Here is a 20,844-nt window from a genome sequence, read left to right as displayed (position 1 = left end):
TTATGGAACCAAGCAGCGTGATGTGCTTCGATATGGAACTTGAGCGTGCTAGACGAAAGGGTGTGACAGCTTTATGTCACTGTCAGGGAGGTAGAAATCGCATGGTCTGAGTTATTTGTTTTGGAAAAATATGCAAAGAATTCAGAGGGTCCGATTTTTCCATTACTGGAATTTGAATTTCACAGCTTACAAATCGAACCACGGGTATTGTATATATATATATGAATTTTTATATAAAGAATAAAAGGAAGTCAGACCATGGGTATTGTGTCATATATGAAATTTTTGTTTGAAGAATAAAATGAAGTCAGACCATGGGTATTGAATGAATATATATGAATTTTATATAAAGAATTAAATGAAGTCGCATGGTCCGAATTAGATTTTTTAACATAATCAGGTCAAAATAAAAAAAAAAATCATTTACATTCCTAACTTTAATTTCTAACAATAATAATAACAATTAATTTCCTAACAATAATAATTATAATTATAAAAAACTAAAAAAATTTCCAAAAAAAAACTACATAATCTAGTAAAAAAATAATAATCATTTACATAATTATAATTATGTGATAATAATAACAATTAACTTCCTAACTATGATAATTATAATTATAAAAAACTAAAAAAATTCAAAAAAAAAGATAACATAATCAGATAAAAATAATAACAACTATTTACACTCCTAAATTCAATTTTAGCAACAATAAAAATAATAACCAACTTCCTATTAATAGCAATTTTAATTAAAAAATACTAAAAAAATTCCAAAAAAATATTATTAGTCATCTCGGCTACACCAATAACAAACATTCAATGTTCTCACAACAATAATAAAAAATATTAACTTCCTTATAATAGTAATTTTAATTATAAAATATTAAAAAAATTTTAAAAATAACTTACATATTTTGGATAATTGAGATAATGTATGATATGAAGTTTAGGACGACCTACATCTCTACATTTCTTTTTTTTTTGACCTTTTGAAATTTCTTTCACCATGCAAAGTAAGAACCAGAAGGAGTAAAGAAGAAGAAGCAGTGGCTCTTCTTTGGAGGAATAGAATGAAAGTGAAAACGAATGCTAGTGTGGGTTATTGTTGGAAAAGTTGTGCACCGTTGGGGGAGTCACCTGCGGGCGACACGTGGATGGGGAGATGCAAATCGCACGGTCCGTGCCTCATGCACAATTCGGACTGTCCGAGAAGGGGCCCCCGAAAACCCATGGTCCGATTTCTCTCCTGCCTGACACCACACAAATGTAAAGCTCTCCCCTCTTCCATAACCAGGTCCAATACATCATTGCCCTCCATATAGAAATTAAAAAGCGACTGAGATACAACAAATATAGTCATTACTAACTAAAAAAAAAAAGAGTTGTATTAAAAAAATATTGCTTATTGAACTAATTCTTATAAATTGATGAAAAGTATTAACTAACATGTTGAAAGTCAAAAAAAGAATTGACATGGTTAAAAAATATTAATTTGTTTGGTGGAATTGATATTAGATATTTTGTAGTAACTCATAATTGAGCTAGAATTTAATAAAACAAAACATGTGAACCATAGATACAAATTAACTAATACATTGAGACATAGCTGACATGGCAAGTAGACAAGATAATAATTTATCACCAATTGCTGTATACTGATAGACATTGATAAGGAAACAAAGACAACAACGACATGGCTATACACAGTATAACCATTACTTATTATTTAATTGAAACACCATATTGTTTAAACATAACAAACATGAAAATAAGAGGAACATAAACAACAACAATAAGGCTGAACATCATTCAACTATTAATTATTGAATCCAAAGACATTCATGCTTAAACATAACTGAATACAAAGTAGCATGTTCTTTTCCGGATGCACAGTCAGAGAACTCGGATATCTTGCATGTTTTGGAAGATAAACCTGTCCTAAAATCTGAAAAAACATCTAGGAGCTTTTTGGACTAACCTATGGCTATAAGAGTCTTTTTAGGTGTGACAAAATCATCATTGTCATTAGAAGCAATAATTTCACATGATTGAGAGCTTATCTCTTACATGATTCAATAAATTTTTTGATAAATTGAATTAAAAAATTTTGATTATACAAAATGGCAAGAATGTACAAATTTCATTAAAATAAATATATAATATTATAAATAAAAAATGGGAGTTACCTTTGAAGTATTTGTAGACTCAGTTTGCATACTTAGAATTTAAAAGACATCAACTTGCATATTCTCCTATAAATTTATATACATGTTAAAATGACTAATTCTTTATTATTGAAATATATATAACAATATATGATTTATGAATAAGAACTTACATCATATATCTTGTACTTAGCTGCAATGGAGAACATCAATGATTTGTCCTCGTTCAATTTCAATACAATTATCTTGCAAGGTTGGAATGCATTAATGTTATCTAGTTTCACAGATACCTTAAACAAAAATTTTCTGCGCTTAAATAAGTTGATCTCAACTGGAAACACATCTTTGTTAACACTCTGGTCAAAATTAAAAGAAAGGTGTATAACATAGAATGAGTTAAAGAAGACTAAATTAATGGATGCATATATATCTAATAAAATAAATTAATATTTGATAACTAAATATAGATATATGTAAAATTGTTAAAAAAATAAATTATTTAACACGCTACCCGTGAAATTTGTGAAAGGATCAGATGTAGTAATTTCCAGGAATTTAGAGGCTTCCTTATCATAAACAATGAACAAGGCAGAATCTGTATCATGGGACACTCTAAGATGGATACAAAACTTGAAAATTTATACCCCTAGGTTGTCTAGGTTCAAGTATAAAATTAATTTTCCTTATGCATCATCATATACATCAATAAATTCTATCCGTGATTACAAGTCGCCTGGTTGTCAGGTCGTACCTTGTAAACAAGAGATAAATTTATTTTTGACAATATCTTAACTTTTAGGACTTATCTCTATTGTTAGAGAATTTTTATCAGTACTCATGGATTAAATTTTATACTTCCAGGTTGTCTAGGAAAAATATAAAATTAAATCTCTAATACATCAAATGTATATACTGATTGTTATCTTGAAAATAAAACTCCTGGTTGTCAGGTCGCTCTTTATAATCAAGAACATTAGAAAAACTAATTTCTAAAATTATAGTGTTCAAAACACATCAATCAAATCAAAATTTGATTTTTCATGTACTAACGTTTAGCATTAAAAATGATCAAATCAAATTTGACCTTTATATATACACTTATATATATATAAAATGAACAAAAGATATTTTGTATCTTATTCTTTTTATTGTGATCAAGATCACAATAAAATTTAATAAATAAATAAAATCATACAAAATATTTGATTATAAATATAACTTTTATATTAAAAACGGATAATTTAATCACAATTAAATAATTAAAATAAATTAACTATTAATTTATTAGAAAACCATGTCAATGAAAATAAATACATCAATGCTTAAAAACAATTTGAATTAATCCTATTAATTCATAAACTTTAAGAAAATAGGAATAAAAATTTAAACACAAAAAAGCCAAAGCTCTGATACCACTGAAGGATTACTATGTGTTCATAACACACGCAACGGAAGAAAATAAAGTAATCCTTAAAGATCTATTTTTGTGCTTAAACTTTATTCCAATAATAAAGAATATATAGATCAGATCTAAATACCTGAGTACGCTAGTAAAAATCTTTTTTCTCCTTCGATTGTACGAAGGCGCTATGCGTATCCACACCGAGATCAACCTTTGCTGTCAACTCCTTGACCAATGGACATCTGATCTAAATTGAGAAACCTCTTGCAACTCTTTGCACGCCATAAAATTCTTCTCCAAGAATTCGGCACACATACATTTATGTGCGTAGAGGCAAAGGAATAAAACTCTTGTTATTCTCTCTTGTGACTTTCCTGTACTCTTAACGTACATATATATAGTATGAGATTTGTTACTGATTTTAAATTTGATTCTCAATTCAAATTTAAATCATATCTTGAAATTCCAAATCTGAATCCTTCAAATTTTATGAATCATATCATAACTCAATTTAAAAACAGAATCAGTTAGGATCTCATCCAAATTTAGAAATAGAATAACTAATTATTCTCAAATCTCATTTAATATTCTCAATTATCATACTATTATTATATTTTTGGTGCTAGCAAAAAATATAATAATATTCCATCTGAATTAATATAATTATTTATTTGATCAAACTAAAATAATAATTAAATAATTCTATAGCAAAGATTAGAACACTCGTTAGTGTGTGACCCCATATGTTCAATACTAAGCGGGTAGTAAATTAGTCATACTAAATTTACTAATCAAGGTTGGCGTCTAGCAACACTCCTCAACGACCCGATAGTATGAAGTAATATATTTTTACTAAGAACCTTAGAAGAACAAAGTATAATTCCTTCCATCTTTCCAGCTCTTGGTTAACCCTTAGAGTATGGTTTAATTGTCAAACTCTAACTTGTTACCATTATTATAATGAATTGTGAATGACCTAAGAAACTCATTTCTTCATTCATTCAATCTCCTTGGCCAAGGTTTTATTTATCTCAGTCACTATAATCATAGAGTTCAAACTCTTTACCGAGAGTTGATGGATTCCTTATTGACTAATCATGAATTCTACAAGTATCTAAATCATACCCAATATCCATTCAACTAGCACCCTAGGGTATTAGGTGTCCGAAATTAAAGTATAATAAATACATTGTTAATTACTATGACAGTCGTAGGTCAAAGGAAACTCTATTACTATGTTCATCTTGAGAATATCCTATTGAGAAATATACGGTAATTATAACCATTAGGAATTCTGAAAGTGAGTCAGTTCAATGGTTATATCTCTATATGCACCATCTATATATATAATTTAATAAATGAGATCTATTAATCTTCATCCAATGAAGACCATTATATATATATTGATCTTTCTGGATTATTAATGTCCTTTTTAATAATCCTATGACCAAGAACAATTTAGATTAAATTATAAAAGATTTATCTCTCAATTTTATGATCACTATCACAATGATAAATCTCTAAATTTAATCAAGGACCTTATTATATTAATATTTTAATATAATAACAATAACAAATTATTTGACACATGATTGATTAGATTATGGTCATACTACTTATTCCCAACATAAAGTACATATAAAGTAAGTAGAATAATATCTAAGTACATGAGTGTTAGGATAAATATCACATGATGAGCAATAATAAGAACTTTCATCTTCTTTCAATGAATGAAAACACATCTTACCGTCCTTGTACCACCATCCAAATTTGGTTTCGATTGAAATTACAGTAGTAACATAAGTACCAAACTATTTAACAAAATAAAATAAATTATATATCTAAATATAATAATTGTATAATTAAGTAAAATTATAATTAAATTATGCCTCAGCAATATCCTTCAACTCACATATAGGCCTATATTGCGTTAGACGTAGAAAATTCTCCTCCACAGAGTAAGAAGAAACGGATATAATTTGAGATAATTTGTTTGATGGATTTTCAAGGTCCATTATAATACTAATTAACGGACATGTATTAGTTGTAACATATTTTGGAATATAAAAGTTGAAAATATTAATATTAAAATTGAAGTTGAGATGACACCTTTGTCTAAAGTCTTTAACCTCTTGAAAATCAGCATTGATATGTAGAGTAGTATTATAATTGGTATTTGAGATACCCATCGAACCTATATAAATGGAATCAATCGATGAAAATTTTAACTATATCTGAGATGAAATAAATCATATATATACTATATAAGCATTCTAAGGGACAAAATAAATTTATAATACCCTTAAAAAAGGTTTAATTACTCTGTAGGTCCCTATAGTTTTAGCAAATTTTCAATTAGGTCCTTATACTTTTTTCTTTTCAATTAGGTCCCTATACGTTAATTTTTTTTCAATTAAGTCCTTGCCGTGAAAAACACGTTTAAGATAACAGAATATTCTTGGTAAAAAACAAATATTCTTGTCAGTTGGTTGGAGAAACTAGCTGAATAAACATTAATTTTTTCAAAATATCAAAAGCACCCCTTGCATTTTATTTGGTTTGCTCTGCTTTGTTCTATTCGGAAGTCTTTTGTGCCGTTTGTCTGTCCAAGCCGTCGCCATACCTCATGATGCTTTGCATCGCCTGACGTCGCTGCACCACACGGAGCTGAGCCTCGTAGCGCATGGCCTCCCGTCCCCGCGTTATGCCTCTACTCAATCTCCCTATACTCGAATAGTCTGTAAACAGGTGACAAAAAAACCTCTATTTTTAATTTTAAAAATTGATGTTCATGCTAATTTTATTTTTTTTAGAAATATGACATTGGTTGAGTATCTATCTATTGAATTGATTTCTGGATTGTTTTGATATAATAGTTTATTTAGGGTTTATAATATGAATATTTATGTACAAGAATTTTATTAATTGGTGAATTGGCATATAAATTAATTTTGCTGATGATGAATTTGATTTATTCTTGATTGTTGATTGTTATTGTTGTGATGATGCTGTTTTATTAGGATTCTGGTTCTCTTTTTTTTAATGTAGTGATGAGAGATTCGGATTTTACCATAGACATACATCATGGTGGCAAGTTTCATAATATAGGGCATGGGCTAGAATATTTGGGGAAGGGAAGTGGAAGAACATTCTCAAAGATCCCCAATTCACACCCTTTCTCACTTCACGTTACAAAATTCACCTATGTAGCCTTTTCAATTTTGCGTCATTGGGTTTTAAATTTCACTACAATGTGTCTAATTCTCCTTCATGTATTCTATTTTCTGATAAATGGTGAAGTTTGAGTGTGAGAAAACTGAGTCAAAGGTTTAGGATTTTTAATTTTTGTTCTTTTGTGGTAATGTAGGATAAGTGACGAAATTTGAGCATTAGTAATGACACTCAAAGGTCCAAAAAAAATCTAGGGTTCCTAGAATCAAGGCTGCAGCCTTGGTGCTACCCTAGTTACTGCTGGTAATGCCATTATTATTTCTGGGGAAGATGCTACTCCTTGTCACCACTATGATTCATCAACCTGATCTTTCTGTTGTTGTGGGTGATTCCACTCAAAATGACGAAGATGCCAAGAATTCTCCTGGGTATGCAAATTGATGTAACTAATACTATATGGATTATTGCAATTAAATGATGTGGATTAGGATTGTAGTTGTGGTTAAAACTGTTGTATGCCTCAATAAAATAAAAAAGATATTTTGTTACTTTTGAATTGTTCTAAGACTTGTTGCTTTTGTTTATCTTCTTACCAGGTACAATGCAATGGTTTTAGAAGCGCTGTGAGCTCTAAAAGATGCTAATAGATCTAACCTGAATGCCATTGTTAACTTCGTTGAGATAAGATTATTTATTATTTTTTTATCATAATGGTTTTAATACATCCATGGTTAATTGAAATGTTGTGTATATGAGATTATATGTTATATAGATGTTGCATGTAAAAGTTGTTAATAGAAATGTGTTAAATATAGTTATGCATTTTTTATTTTTAGTGATGGGTATATGGAGATGTATATGGAAGTGCCCAAAGAATCCCAAAGAGATGAATAGATCTCACAACGATGATTTTACTCCAACTTCTTTTGTTTCGAAAGCAGATTACCATGCTTTGATTTAAGTTTTTGGTGAAAATGACTATCTTGTTAGGACACCTGATGAACTCAAGTCTGCTCTTTCAGAATCTTTCTCGACTTGAAAATTGGCATTATCGATGTTATTGTTAATCTTATACTAGTTCAGAGCGTGTGAGGCTGCAACACAATAACTGATTTCTAAATTATCTGTATTACACTGAAAATTATGTTTTCTATGGTTTCGTTTTTAGATTCAAATTTCAATAATACAAATTATATAGTCTTGTGATTTTCTATGGTGTACCATGATATAATAAAGACGTAAACTATATTCCATAAATCCACACAAATATAAAATGTTACATGATTATAATGAATACTTGAATGATAAAAACTGAATTTTACATATACTTATTACTATTATTTCTGTTTCATTTTATCCCATCCTTTTTTTGTATGTTTTTAAGATAACGTATTTTGAAAGTAAAAAAAGAAGAAGGTATTTTTGGTACAATTTGTATATAAATAAGCAAAAAAAATGATAGTGACAAAATAAAAGGGACTATAGGAATATCTTTCATATCGTAAAATCATTAAATAGGGATTATAGGAATATCTTTCATTAAATATTTATAGTTTCACCGAATTTTAAATTAGGTCCCTATATTTTTTTTCTTTTCAATTGGATCCCTAAGGGTATACAAGTAATTTCATAATTCACTAACATTTTTTAATGTTGATAGGGACTAAATTGAAAAAAAAATGTATAAGGACCCAATTAAAAAGCAAAAAGTATAGGGATCTAATTTAAAATTTGGTGAAACTATAAGGACCTGTAGAATAATTAAACTTTAAAAAAATTAAACTTTGCAAATTGCACAATAAATATGTATTCAGATGTAAACTGATTTTGCATGTGTTGCATCAATTGATTTGCAAATTCTTTCCAAAGAGTGCATCGAGTCTTTCCTTTACCTCTATATAAATTTAACAAAATAAAGAAGCAATTTCAAAATTATTATAAGAAACTGTTGTAACAGTATAAGTGATAATGATAATGAAATAAGTTTTTTCAATTAGATTGGTTACTGAATGTTATCAAGTTCAAGTACGATGTAGATTGATTTCTTGCCATTCTTTGTGAAGTCAATCGTATCTCCCTTATCAATGACGTATTCGATATATAATTTAAGAAAAATGTGAATAATAGTTAAAAGGTAAATACAATTTTAAAATATGCATAAAAAAATAATTACCAATTAGGTGTGACTGAAGATTGTCATGACCAAGGATAATTTCATTAGGAACAAAGTGAAATATATTATCAAAAAATTTACTGTCATCTAAAGGGCGGATTTGAGTTTCCCTTTTAAAGTATATACGATGAGAATGGATAGTTGGTTGGTATTTTTAATCATTCACAGCAAGTGAGAAATTTGATAAAGCAATTATTCTCTCCTCTACAATGTTATTTTCAAATAACCTCTCCTCATACGATTCTTAATGGAGCATTGGATGCGATCTCCTTAAATTCCAACAATGTACATGGTAAGTTGATTTATTTAGAGTAATACTAGGTAGTCAAAACATCTATTCTATTATATAAAAATCGGATGTCTGCATTTAATGATGAAGCTGACGTGGCATGTTTGAGAGAGTATTTCTCGATTTAATTGTTTTAACTCATTCAATACAATTTATTGTACTTACTTAATTATATCAACTAATTGATTTGATTTGATATTTAAATATTAATATAATTAATATAATTTATATTACTTAATTAATTATATTACATTAATTATAATTCATTATATTAGTGAATTAGTCTTTTCATTTATAAAGTCTAAATAAAATAAATAAATTGTTATTTATTCTAATTAAATTTATTTATATACTATATACGAATTAATGTTAATTTATAAAACATAGAACTTGTGGATTGTGATAAAAACGCAAATAAAAAAATGCAAACACTTATAAAAGAATTAAATCTATCCTCTTTATTTATTTTTAACTATCGTTTTAGATTTTAATTTTTTTTTAAATCAGTGATAGTGAAATTTTATTGATACTAGATAAAATTATAGAAGAATCTACGAAGCAATATAAATAGTTGCTCTTTCAATCAAATCATACCACTGATGAGCGGATATTTTATACGCTTTTTGGGGGTAATTTCATGTAGATTTTAGTATGTTTTAATTAATTTTTAGTAGAATATTATTAGTTTTTAGGCAAAAATCATATTTCTGGACTTTACTATGAGTTTGTGTGTTTTTCTGTGATTTTAGGTATTTTCTGGCTGAAATTGAGGGAGCTGAGCAAAAATCTGAGTTAGGCTGAAAAAGGACTGCTGATGCTGTTGGATCCTGACCTCCCTGCACTCGAAATGGATTTTTTGGAGCTACAGGAGTCCAATTGGCGCGCTCTCAACGGCGTTGGAAAGTAGACATCTAGGGCTTTCCAGCAATATATAATAGTCCATACTTTGCGCGAAGATAGACGACGTAACTTGGCGTTGAACGCCAAGTACATGCTGCTGTCTGGAGTTAAACGCCAGAAAAACGTCATGATCTGGAGTTGAACGCCCAAAACACGTTATAACTTGGAGTTCAACTCCAAGAAAGGCCTCAACTCGTGGATAGCTTTAGTCTCAGTCCCCGCACACACCAAGTGGGCCCCAGAAGTGGATTTCTGCACCAATTATCTTAGTTTACTCATATTCTGTAAACCTAGGTTACTAGTTTACTATTTAAACAACTTTTAGAGACTTATCTTGGACCTCATGACATTTTCAGATCTGAATTACATACTTTTTGACGGCATGAGTCTCTAAACTCCATTGTTGGGGGTGAGGAGCTCTGCAGCGTCTCGATGATTTAATACAATTCCTTTGTTTTCCATTCAAACACGCTTGTTCTTATCTAAGATGTTCATTCGCGCTTAATTATGGAGGAGGTGATGATCCGTGACACTCATCACCTTCCTCAATCCATGAACGTGTGCCTGACAACCACCTCCGTTCTACATCAGATTGAATGAGTATCTCTTAGATTCCTTAATCAGAATCTTCGTGGTATAAGCCGGATTGATGGTGGCATTCATGAGAATCCGGAAAGTCTAAACCTTGTCTGTGGTATTCCGAGTAGGATTCTGGGATTGAATGACTGTGACGAGCTTCAAACTCCTGAAGGTTGGGCGTTAGTGACAGACGCAAAAGAATCAATGGATTCTATTCCAACCTGATTGAGAACCGACAGATGATTAGCCATGCTGTGACAGAGCATAGGAACGTTTTCACTGAGAGGATGGGAAGTAGCCACTGACAACGGTGACACCCTACATAGAGCTTGCCATGGAAGGAGCCTTGCGTGTGTTGAAGGATTTTAAGGAAGAGTTGAAGTCAGAGGACAAAGCATCTCCAAAACTCCAACATATTTCCCATTACTGCACAACAAGTAACGATTTGATTCTCTCTTATTTTTCTTACAATTTTAAATACTTTGACTTCTTACAATTAAATCCAAATAACCTTATTGGCCTCCTGACTAAGATTAATAAAATAAACATTGATTGCTTCAAACCAATAATCTCCGTGGGATCGACCCTTACTCACGTAAGGTATTACTTGGACGACCCAGTGCACTTGCTGGTTAGTTGTGCGAATTACGTAGTAAATTGAATTCATAAGGTTCGAATTATATGCAACTTCTGAATAATTATAATGATATGGGTATTTTATATAAAAATTAATATAAAAATAATTTAAATTCTGTACAATATTTTTTGTATTTATGAGCTAATTCATTAATATATGTAATTTAAAATCCTAATTCCAAATTGCATGTGACCCATATATAATTAATTTTATCATACAATTGTCTAAATTTTGTATGTTTTTTTTATTTGTCTTGTGTTACAATATTTTTTTGGAGTCAATAAAAATCAAAGTCTTAAATTTTAAATTATAGAAAATATGATACTATGTTATAAAATTATTTTTCCTAATAATTTAAACTCTTAAAAAAGGCATATGAATGGGATAAAACTATCTTAAATTTGCTGCGTATGATGCCTGGTTTAGAAAACAACAATAAAAGAATGAAATGACCACATATTTGTTAAAATAGGAGTGGTTCACTGAAAAAGATGGTACAAATTTTAAGTAATCATGACATCGGACCGATATATATTATTCATATTCTAAATTCTTCAACCTGAAACTCAAAATTCGTAAATAAAAATTAGTATATGGATTTTTCTAAAATAAAATAATAACAATAATAAAAATTACTTTTAATTTCTTATTAATTAGTCAGTTAAATTATCAAATAAAAAATATTATTAAATGAGAGTAGTTACTGAATAAGAGTAATTGTTAGGGTGTTGGTGTTGTATGCTCGTGTGGCTCACTAAAATAGGTTACATTATATTTATGACCCCGTAAATAAAAAATTTTTATTTCGTTCAAAAAAGAAAACTTTTGATTTGAAATAAAATAATTTTTTTATTTTTTCCAACAAATTATAACATATACACATTAAAATTTTAGTCCAGCCCAAAATATAATAGCTCTATATAAGAACTCTACAATTATATATAATTATTATATCTAGTATTTGATTATTAGATATTTTTTAAAAGTGTTACTGTTGCACATTGCATCACATCTTTATGTAAGTTTTTTTTCTTTTTAAATAAATTTTTTAAGTGTCGATTAGTCTTCTATTGATTAGTGTTTTTGTTTTATTTTGCAATTTTACTTTTTTACGGTTCACGTGTTATAAACTTATTAGCTTAGTAATTAAAAATAAATAATATTTATATAATTGTTAAATATTTAAAAAAAATAAGACTATTATGCATTCTCTAAAAGTGCTGTTACTTCACAATACATTATGTTTTATGTAAGTTTCATTTTTTTTATCACATAGATCAAAGTTTATTAATTTGGATACTAATTTTTATTATTCACTTAATTTAATTATCCAAAAAAATATTTTATTATTTATAAAATAAATTTAAAAATTACATGTCACAGAAAACATGCAGTACTACCTTTTAGAAGTATATCATTATTATTGTTGTTGTTGTTGAAACATATCACAAAATTGTATTTAATTTTTAATACGTAATCCAATTTTTAATATTTACATTTTAAATGACTAAAATTATTTTATATTGAATATTTTGTCCTTAACTAATTTTTTTTGTTATAAGTTGATTAAAAAAATGTGATTTATTAATCACTTCTAAATTCAAAATTAAAAATTGTTGTGCATGAGTGTATATTTTTAATTAATTATTTAATAATATATAATATAAAAATTATTTTGCTTAAGACAACTATATTTAAATTGGTTTGGCTTTTATATATATACCCCTTTTAATTAGATTATTAATTTGTGAATTAAAAGTTCCTTGTTAATATAATTTTACATATTTAAAAATTAAGTTTTTTATTTTTTAAGTAAAAAATAATACCTCATAAATTAATTAATAAATAATCAGTATTGTAAGTTAATGTATATTTAAAATTTAACTTTAAGATAAGTATTAAAATTTGAAAATTTGTATTCGTAGCTCATTATTGCGGAAAAAGTATATTGTAAATAAGTGACTTAACAACGATAACGTATCTCACTCCAATCACACAATCTAAGGTTGCAAGGTTAAGATGAAGGATAATTTTGGCAAGAAAACGAAAAAGACTTGATGATAATGAGTCCGTTTTTTTTTGTGTTTTTGGTAAGTGTTCTTGTGAAACTTTTTTAATTTCTATTTGTTTTATGAGAAATACAGTTTAAACTATCATCATTGTTGAGAATATTAGCGAAGTAGTTTGTACTATACATAATTTTTTAAATATTCTAATTTAGTGATTGAAAAACTGTAAATAACTATTTATCTTTATAATTTTTTTAAATTCATATTTTATAAGCTACTATGAAATCTTCAAATCTTCATGTTCTAATTAGGTTAATTAATTATTTAATATTATTTAAGATATACTCTTTCGTAATTTAAAATAATATACTATTTAATCTAAATTAATACATAAAACTTTATATTAATTGGAAAAATATAAAATTTGATGCTTTTGTGTAGAGCTATTTGACTCGATTTAAATAAATTAAAAATTTAAAATTATATTTAAATTTAGAGTTTTATTTATTATTTAAATTGAATAGTATTTATTTTTAAGTCATGACTGGGTATATTTTAAATAAGAGCAATGTTAGGGGCCAACAATTTTTGTGATTGTTAGCCATCAACTAGCCATCAATGATGATTTGATGGTGTGAGATTGGTGTGAGATTTCATCCAATGGCTCACCTTCTTCTGCTGGTTACATGCTGGCCAAAATTCAATAAAACTGCTGGCCCCTAGACTTTTCCTTTAAATAATATGATATAGATACTCATTGATTTAGTTTAATAATTTAAAAAATAATTCAATAAGACTAAACCAATACAAAAAAATTTTAACTTCGAAAGCATACTATTAAAATTGTATAAAATCAAATACGAGATTAATTAATTGAATAATTATTATTTGTGTTTCATTTATTTTTTTGACTTAACAGTGTTGAAGAACAACAATAATACAAATTTTGACGTACATAAAAATGTGCATCATATTACTACAAGTCAAAAAATAGTGTGTCAAGAAACTGGTAGCTCATCTAATATTTTCAGTTTACAATTCAGTGAAAATAAAGGTGACATTTTTTTCACTGTAATTGACTCATATTTATCTAAATTTAATTTATATCAGTTTAATGATGAAAATTTTCTATATATTTCTCATTACTAATTCATAGGGAAGCAACTACCTATGTATGGTGTATACTATGCCTCGCATGAAATTGGACAGGAAAATACTCCTCCTAATTATGTAAGACCTTCTACATCAGAGATAAGATCTAAATCTTTAACTCTACGGACGAATTCCTCATTGACAAGAACTCCACTGTCCGTGTTAACAAATAGTACGTATAATTAATGATTGCCAAATGATTCATACACCAATATTTAACAAAAAATATACATCAAAAATCATTTATATAACATAGATTTATTACAATTCTAGTATACTCTAGTATACAAGGACCTGCCAATAATCTAACAGAAGTCAATTCCGCAAAATCAGCTTCCATCACACTGCGATTCTCACAGATCGTGCCTAACAGAAAAGTAATTTAGAAAAGATGATCATCATTATTATATTCTTTTCTTTTCTATAGTGTCTAACGTTTAATTGAATAAAATTGAACTTTTTGTAAAGAAGTTCTACTATAATTGAGGTACAAAAAAGACAATCTTCCTCTGTTGTTGCTTCGGTGGCTATTAATTTGGCACAACTTTATGAAGATGTAAATTTATCGACTGTTAAGACACACTCACCAAGCGGTGACACACAAAGTGGTCAAAATATTGACCCTTTTGTTGATGATGAAGGTAATTTCTCAGTATATCAAGAATTTAAGTTTGTAGTTTGCAAGAGATATGAATTATTACTAATACATCAACATATATGTTTGCATTTTTTTATAATTTTTATTTATTATAGTTTTGAATGGTTATGATGATTCAATGTTGGATGTGGATATGGAAGATAATTTTATACTATCCTCAGAAACCTTAGTTGGTATGTAAAAATTTTATCTGTACGTTTATTTGCATTTTTGTGTACATCATGGACTAAATTGCATCGGTATGACATCTGAGTATCTAAAGAGAGTTCATTCGGCAGATGTCTGAGATATAGAAAATCCTATTTATCAATATCAACACTGTAAAGCATGGATGTGATCTGGAGAAAGGCTTGTTAAATCCAAACAGTTGCCCCAACCAAAATTTTCATTATGTTGTATGGAAGGAAAGATCGAGTTTTCTCTACTTTCTGTGCCTCCTGATGAGCTCATTCAGCTTCATACTGGAGGAGATCAAAGAAGTATTCATTTCCTAAAAAATATAAGGACATTTAATTCAATATTTTGTTTTACATCAATGGCCGAAAAAATTGACCGTGGGGTGAACAATGGAACTGCTCCTCCAATTTTTAAGCTTAGGGGTCAAAACTACCATAGCATTGGTAGCTTACTTCCTCCTGATAGTTTGCGACCAACATTTGCCCAGCTATATATCTATGACACAGAAAATAAGATTAATAATCGAATAGGCACACTTCGGTAATTTTCATGCAACCAGTCAAATTTTTTAGTTATTTCTTATTTGTGAGAGAAAATAACATAAATTTTATTGTTTTTTTTTTCGCAGTTCCATTAAAGCTATAAATGAGCGGGATAGGAAAATTGTGGCAATATTAAGAAACATGCTAGATAAATATAATAGTTTGGCAAAGAATTTTTGCTATGCAAGAGATAGGTACCAACAGGAAAATTGCACAAACATAAAGCTTAAGTTGATTAGTAAAAGGACTACACATGGCAGGACATACAACTTGCCATCTGCATCTGAAGTGGCTGCATTGATTGTTGGCGATGTCGAACAACTTAGCAAAGATAGAGATATTATTATAGAGAGTCAATCTAGAAAGCTCCAGCGGATTGATGTTTTTCATCCATCTTATTTAGCCTTGCAATATCCATTATTGTTTTCGTATGGGGAGGATAGATTTCGTTTGGGTATTGCAACATCAGATTCTATCTCCGCTAGGCCTACAAAGAAAAACAAAACAATCACTTTGCTTCAATTCTTTACTTTTTGACTACAGAAAAGGATGGGTGAATCTCTGTTAATTCTGAGTTCAAAGAGATTATTCCAACAGTTTTTGGTAGATGCCTACAAAATGGGGGAATCAGAGAGGTAAAAATTCTTTAGGTGTAAACAACCACAGTTGAGGGTTGATAAATACAAATATCTGCATGAAAGTCTTATAAACGGAGATGTAAATACTGCAAGGCTTGGCAAAAGAATCATTCTTTCCAGTACTTTTACCGGTGGACCTAGGTATATGATGAGTAATTGTAAAGATGCATTTGCAATTTGCAGATATGCAGGATATCTTAGCTATTTTATCACCATGACCTGTAACCTTGAATGGGATGAGATAAAAAGAGAAGTGACTTCCATTGGATTGAAGGCAGAAGATCGTCTTGATATATTATGTCAAGTTTTCAAGATCAAGCTTGATTGTTTGATTGATGACCTAAAAGAGGGAAAAATTTTTGGCAAAATTTTGAGATGTAAGTATGTGTTTATGCAATGCTTTATTAAAATCTTATGTTTTAATGCTTTGCTCATTTTTCTTTTTCAATTTTCAAACATTTGCACTGTAGAGTTTCAAAAGAGAGGGCTTCCGCATGCACATATCCTTTTATTCATGAGTAACGAGTTCAAGCTATAAACACCAGATGACATAGACAAACATATAACAGCTAAGATTCCTTATGAAAATGAAAGGCCAAATCTACATGGAGCTGTTCAAAATTACATGGTACATGGTCCATGTGGTCCGTACAACAAGAATTCACCTTGCATGAAGAATGGATCATGTTCAAAGTTCTATCCTAAAGAGTTTAGACAGCGAACACTCATTGATGAGGCCGAATTTCCCAAATATAGGTGTACTGATAACGGTTGAACAGTGAAAAAAAGGGAATGTGTAATAGACAATAAGTTCATTATTCCGTATAATCCAGAATTGTTGCTCAAGTTCGGGTGCCACATAAATGTGTAATACACATGCCGAACAAGTTCTATTAAGTACTGTTTAAGTATGTACACAAGGATAATGACCGCGTAACAGCTACTCTATACAATGCTGGTGATCCGTCAAAAGCTACACAAGTTGTTGACGAAATTAGGAATTACTACGATTGTAGGTACATTTCGGCATGTGAGGCAGTCTGGCGTCTATTTGGATACGAAATCCAAGAGAAAAAACCGTTTGTGATTAGACTTTCATTCCATTTAGAGGATGAACAACATGTGGTTTATGGTGAAACTTCTAATGTGAATGATATCGTCGAAAGAGCAATATCTCATAAGTCCATGTTTTTAGGATGGATGACGGCAAACATGTCATATCCTTATGCTCGAAGTCTGATTTATGCTAAGTTTCCAACCAAGTTTGTTTGGAAGGACGATTCTTCAAAGTGGTTTCCTCAAAAGAAAGGCTTCGCAATTGGAAGGTTGACTCATGTACCTGCAAGTAATGACGAGTTTATATTCAATTTTGATCTTACTTATTTAATGATTTAAATTTAAAATCTTAACAGCCTGTACCCCATGTTTATTTTATTCGATTTATCTACAATAGAAAATAAATGTTCAAATAACTTTCAACAGTTATAATATGTAGATTATACAATTTTTTTATTTTTCTATATTTTTTAGGAAAATTATTCTTATGCGGATGTGTAGCTACATAATAATTAATATAGCGTAACTTAATCTATTTAACAACTTAAAAGTGGGATTTTAACCAAGTTTTTTGCAGCAAATACCGAAGAATATTATCAACGACTTCTCTTGAATACTCAAAGAGGATGTATGAGTTTTCGAGATATAAGAACAGTATGGGGAACAATTTATGCTACGTATAGAGATGCATGCTTCGCCCTTGGACTCTTGCAAGATGACAAAGAATTCATTGATGCAATTAAGGAAGCAAGCTCATGGGCCTCAGGATCATATGTTAGGAGGTTATTTGTCATTCTATTAACATCCAACAATATCTCAAGACCAGAACATGTCTGGGATAGATGTTGGCATGAACTCTCAGATGATATTTTGTATCAACAGAGAGCCATGATGAACATGAGGGGTGAGTTTTTATTAATTACAATGATAAAAGTTCTTCCTTATTGATCATTTTTAGTTTGATTGAATTTTTATAGTATCGTATAATATGCAGAGTTAACAATGTCAGATGATGAGATTAAGCAGTTGTGCTTAATGGATATAGGCAAGATTTTACATTCCTATGGTAAAACCTTGAAAGACTATCCTTCTATGCCTTTTAGCAACTGAAGTTGATAGTTCTTTGTTAATCGAAAGGATTATTAGGGAAGAGCTAAACTTTAACAGGGATGATTTAAAGAAAAATATCTCAGACATGTTAGCCATCGCAACACCTGAGCAGACATATGCATTCGATAAAATTGTTACAGCTGTGTATTGTGATGAAGGGGATTTTTTCTTTGTGTATGGTCATGGGAGTACTGAAAAAATATTCTCTGGAACCTTATGTCTACTGAGATTCGCTCAAGGGGTGATATAGTGTTAAACGTTGCTTCGAGTAGTATTACATCTTTACTTCTTCCCAATGGAAGAACGGCACACTCAAGGTTCAAAATACCACTGAATATAACTAAGGATTCTGTATGTAACATCAAATCTGGTTCCCCTCAAGCAATGTTGCTGTTGAAAGCCAAACTTATAATTTAGGATGAGGCTCCAATAGTTAGTAGGTACTGCTATGAAGCGCTTGATAAATGCTTGGGTGGTATCATGAGGTGTTCTCCAACATATAGCAAAGATTTGCCCTTTGGAGGAAAAGTGGTTGTATTAGGTAGAGACTTTAGACAAATTCTTCCTGTCATTCCATGAGGATCGAGACAAGATATCGTTCATTCAACCGTGAATTTGTCTTACCTTTGGAAGTTTTGTCAGGTGCTCAAACTACAAAAAAATATGAGACTCTCTGTAAGGATGACTGCTTTAGATCAAGATGAGACAGAGCAATTTGGTGAGTGGTTATTGAAAGTTGGTGATGGTCTAATAGGTGACAATATGGATGGTGAATCTGAGAAATGTCTTCCAGGAGATATTGTTATTCCTTCTTCGGACTAGGCATTTGATGAGTTAGTTCATTTTTCTTGTCAAATATTTTAGAAAACATGTCCTCAAAGGATTTTTTCAAAGCAAGAACTATACTGGCTCCCATACTAGATATCGTTGAAGAGGTCAACAACCATCTGATGGCTATCATTCCTAGAGAAAAAAATTATATCTTAGTTCGGATTTCATTTGTATGGATGAAGGGAATACGGAGAGTCAACTAGATCACTATGGTCTTGAATTACTGAATAGCATAAATTGCTCTGGTTTGCCTCCACATAAATTAATACTCAAAGTTGGTGTTCCGGTGATGTTACTGAGGAATATTGACCAATCCAGTGGTCTTTGTAATGGTACAAGGCTACAAGTTAGGAAGATTGGAAATCATGTCATAGAATGTGAAGTCTTAATGGGTAACAATGTTGGTCATATTGCTTTGATTCTAAGAATGAATATGGTACCAACAAATGAAACCGACCCAGTTAGATTCCAACGAAGACATTTCCCATAATAGTATCATTTGCCATGATAATTAATAAGTCTCAGGGACAAACTTTATCTCATGTTGGATTGTACTTGCCCAAACCAATTTTTACACATGGCCAACTATATGTGGCACTTTCAAGAGTTACGAGTAAGAGAGACTTAAAAGTTTTACTTATGAATCACGTAGGAATGTCTGCAAATTCAACCATCAATGTTGTTTATAGAGAAGTCTTTGAAAAAATAATATTCTAATGTAAATATTTTAATTTTATTTTAAATTTTGTATCAGTGTATCATTATTTTACCTTAAAAATATAAAATAATTATTACTCACTTTTTTTAAGTTAAATTTTGATTTTGATAATAATTATTTTGTACTTTTGTTTTAAATATCGAAGCATATAATTTTTTTTATTTTTATAAATTTTTCCGTGCTGAGCACGGGTTCATACACTAGTTATAGACAATAAATAAAAATACATAATCAATAATATTTGCACTTATAAGAGAATGTGAACACCCTCTAGACTTAATTAACACAATTAATTTCTTTTTATAATTATTTTTTTCATTTAATTACACTAAAAGTCAATTCTAAATTTAATGTGAATTAAATCTCAAAAAATACACTTTCATTATTATTACATTCATAATTCTATAAATTTCTTTTCAAATAAAAATTTTAAATTTTGATATTTTTAATCCTAAAAGAATCTCAAATCAGCTCAATACATTTTATAAAAAATAAAATATCCTATATTTGATTAGTTTTTATCTATTAAAACCATCCAAAATGATTAGTTTTTAACCTACAAAATAAAATAATAAATAATAAATTAACACCAATTCATTAATTATAGATATAATGTGTTTAAAATTATAGAGGTTAT

The 20,844-nt window shown here is 29.3% G+C and overlaps 1 protein-coding gene across 1 annotated transcript; it reads left to right on the top strand.

Moving 5' to 3' along the window:
* Positions 1-15,670: 15,670 nt before the first annotated feature.
* On the top strand, positions 15,671-19,480 carry LOC112701203 (uncharacterized). Its single transcript, XM_025751991.1, has 10 exons — positions 15,671-15,852; positions 15,941-16,235; positions 16,398-16,489; positions 16,676-16,869; positions 17,038-17,262; positions 17,433-17,837; positions 18,204-18,452; positions 18,543-18,593; positions 18,652-18,899; positions 19,301-19,480. Exons 1-10 carry the CDS (start codon positions 15,671-15,673, stop codon positions 19,478-19,480), a joined length of 2,121 nt encoding a protein of 706 aa, XP_025607776.1.
* Positions 19,481-20,844: the final 1,364 nt, after the last annotated feature.

The sequence above is a fragment of the Arachis hypogaea genome, chromosome 7 (genome assembly GCF_003086295.3).
Source record: "Arachis hypogaea cultivar Tifrunner chromosome 7, arahy.Tifrunner.gnm2.J5K5, whole genome shotgun sequence".
In the NCBI taxonomy this organism is placed as follows: Eukaryota; Viridiplantae; Streptophyta; class Magnoliopsida; order Fabales; family Fabaceae; genus Arachis; species Arachis hypogaea.
This window is presented reverse-complemented; position numbering and strand designations above follow the sequence as displayed.

Excerpts from the sequence above, each read along its gene's own strand:
- LOC112701203 (XM_025751991.1), top strand. The coding sequence starts at position 15,671 with ATGGCCGAAAAAATTGACCGTGGGGTGAACAATGGAACTGCTCCTCCA. Across the intron at positions 17,838-18,203 it reads GTTGACTCATGTACCTGCAA|TATGGGGAACAATTTATGCT; the intron begins GTAATGACGAGT and ends ATATAAGAACAG. Across the intron at positions 18,900-19,300 it reads TACTGAGATTCGCTCAAGGG|GTGCTCAAACTACAAAAAAA; the intron begins GTGATATAGTGT and ends AAGTTTTGTCAG.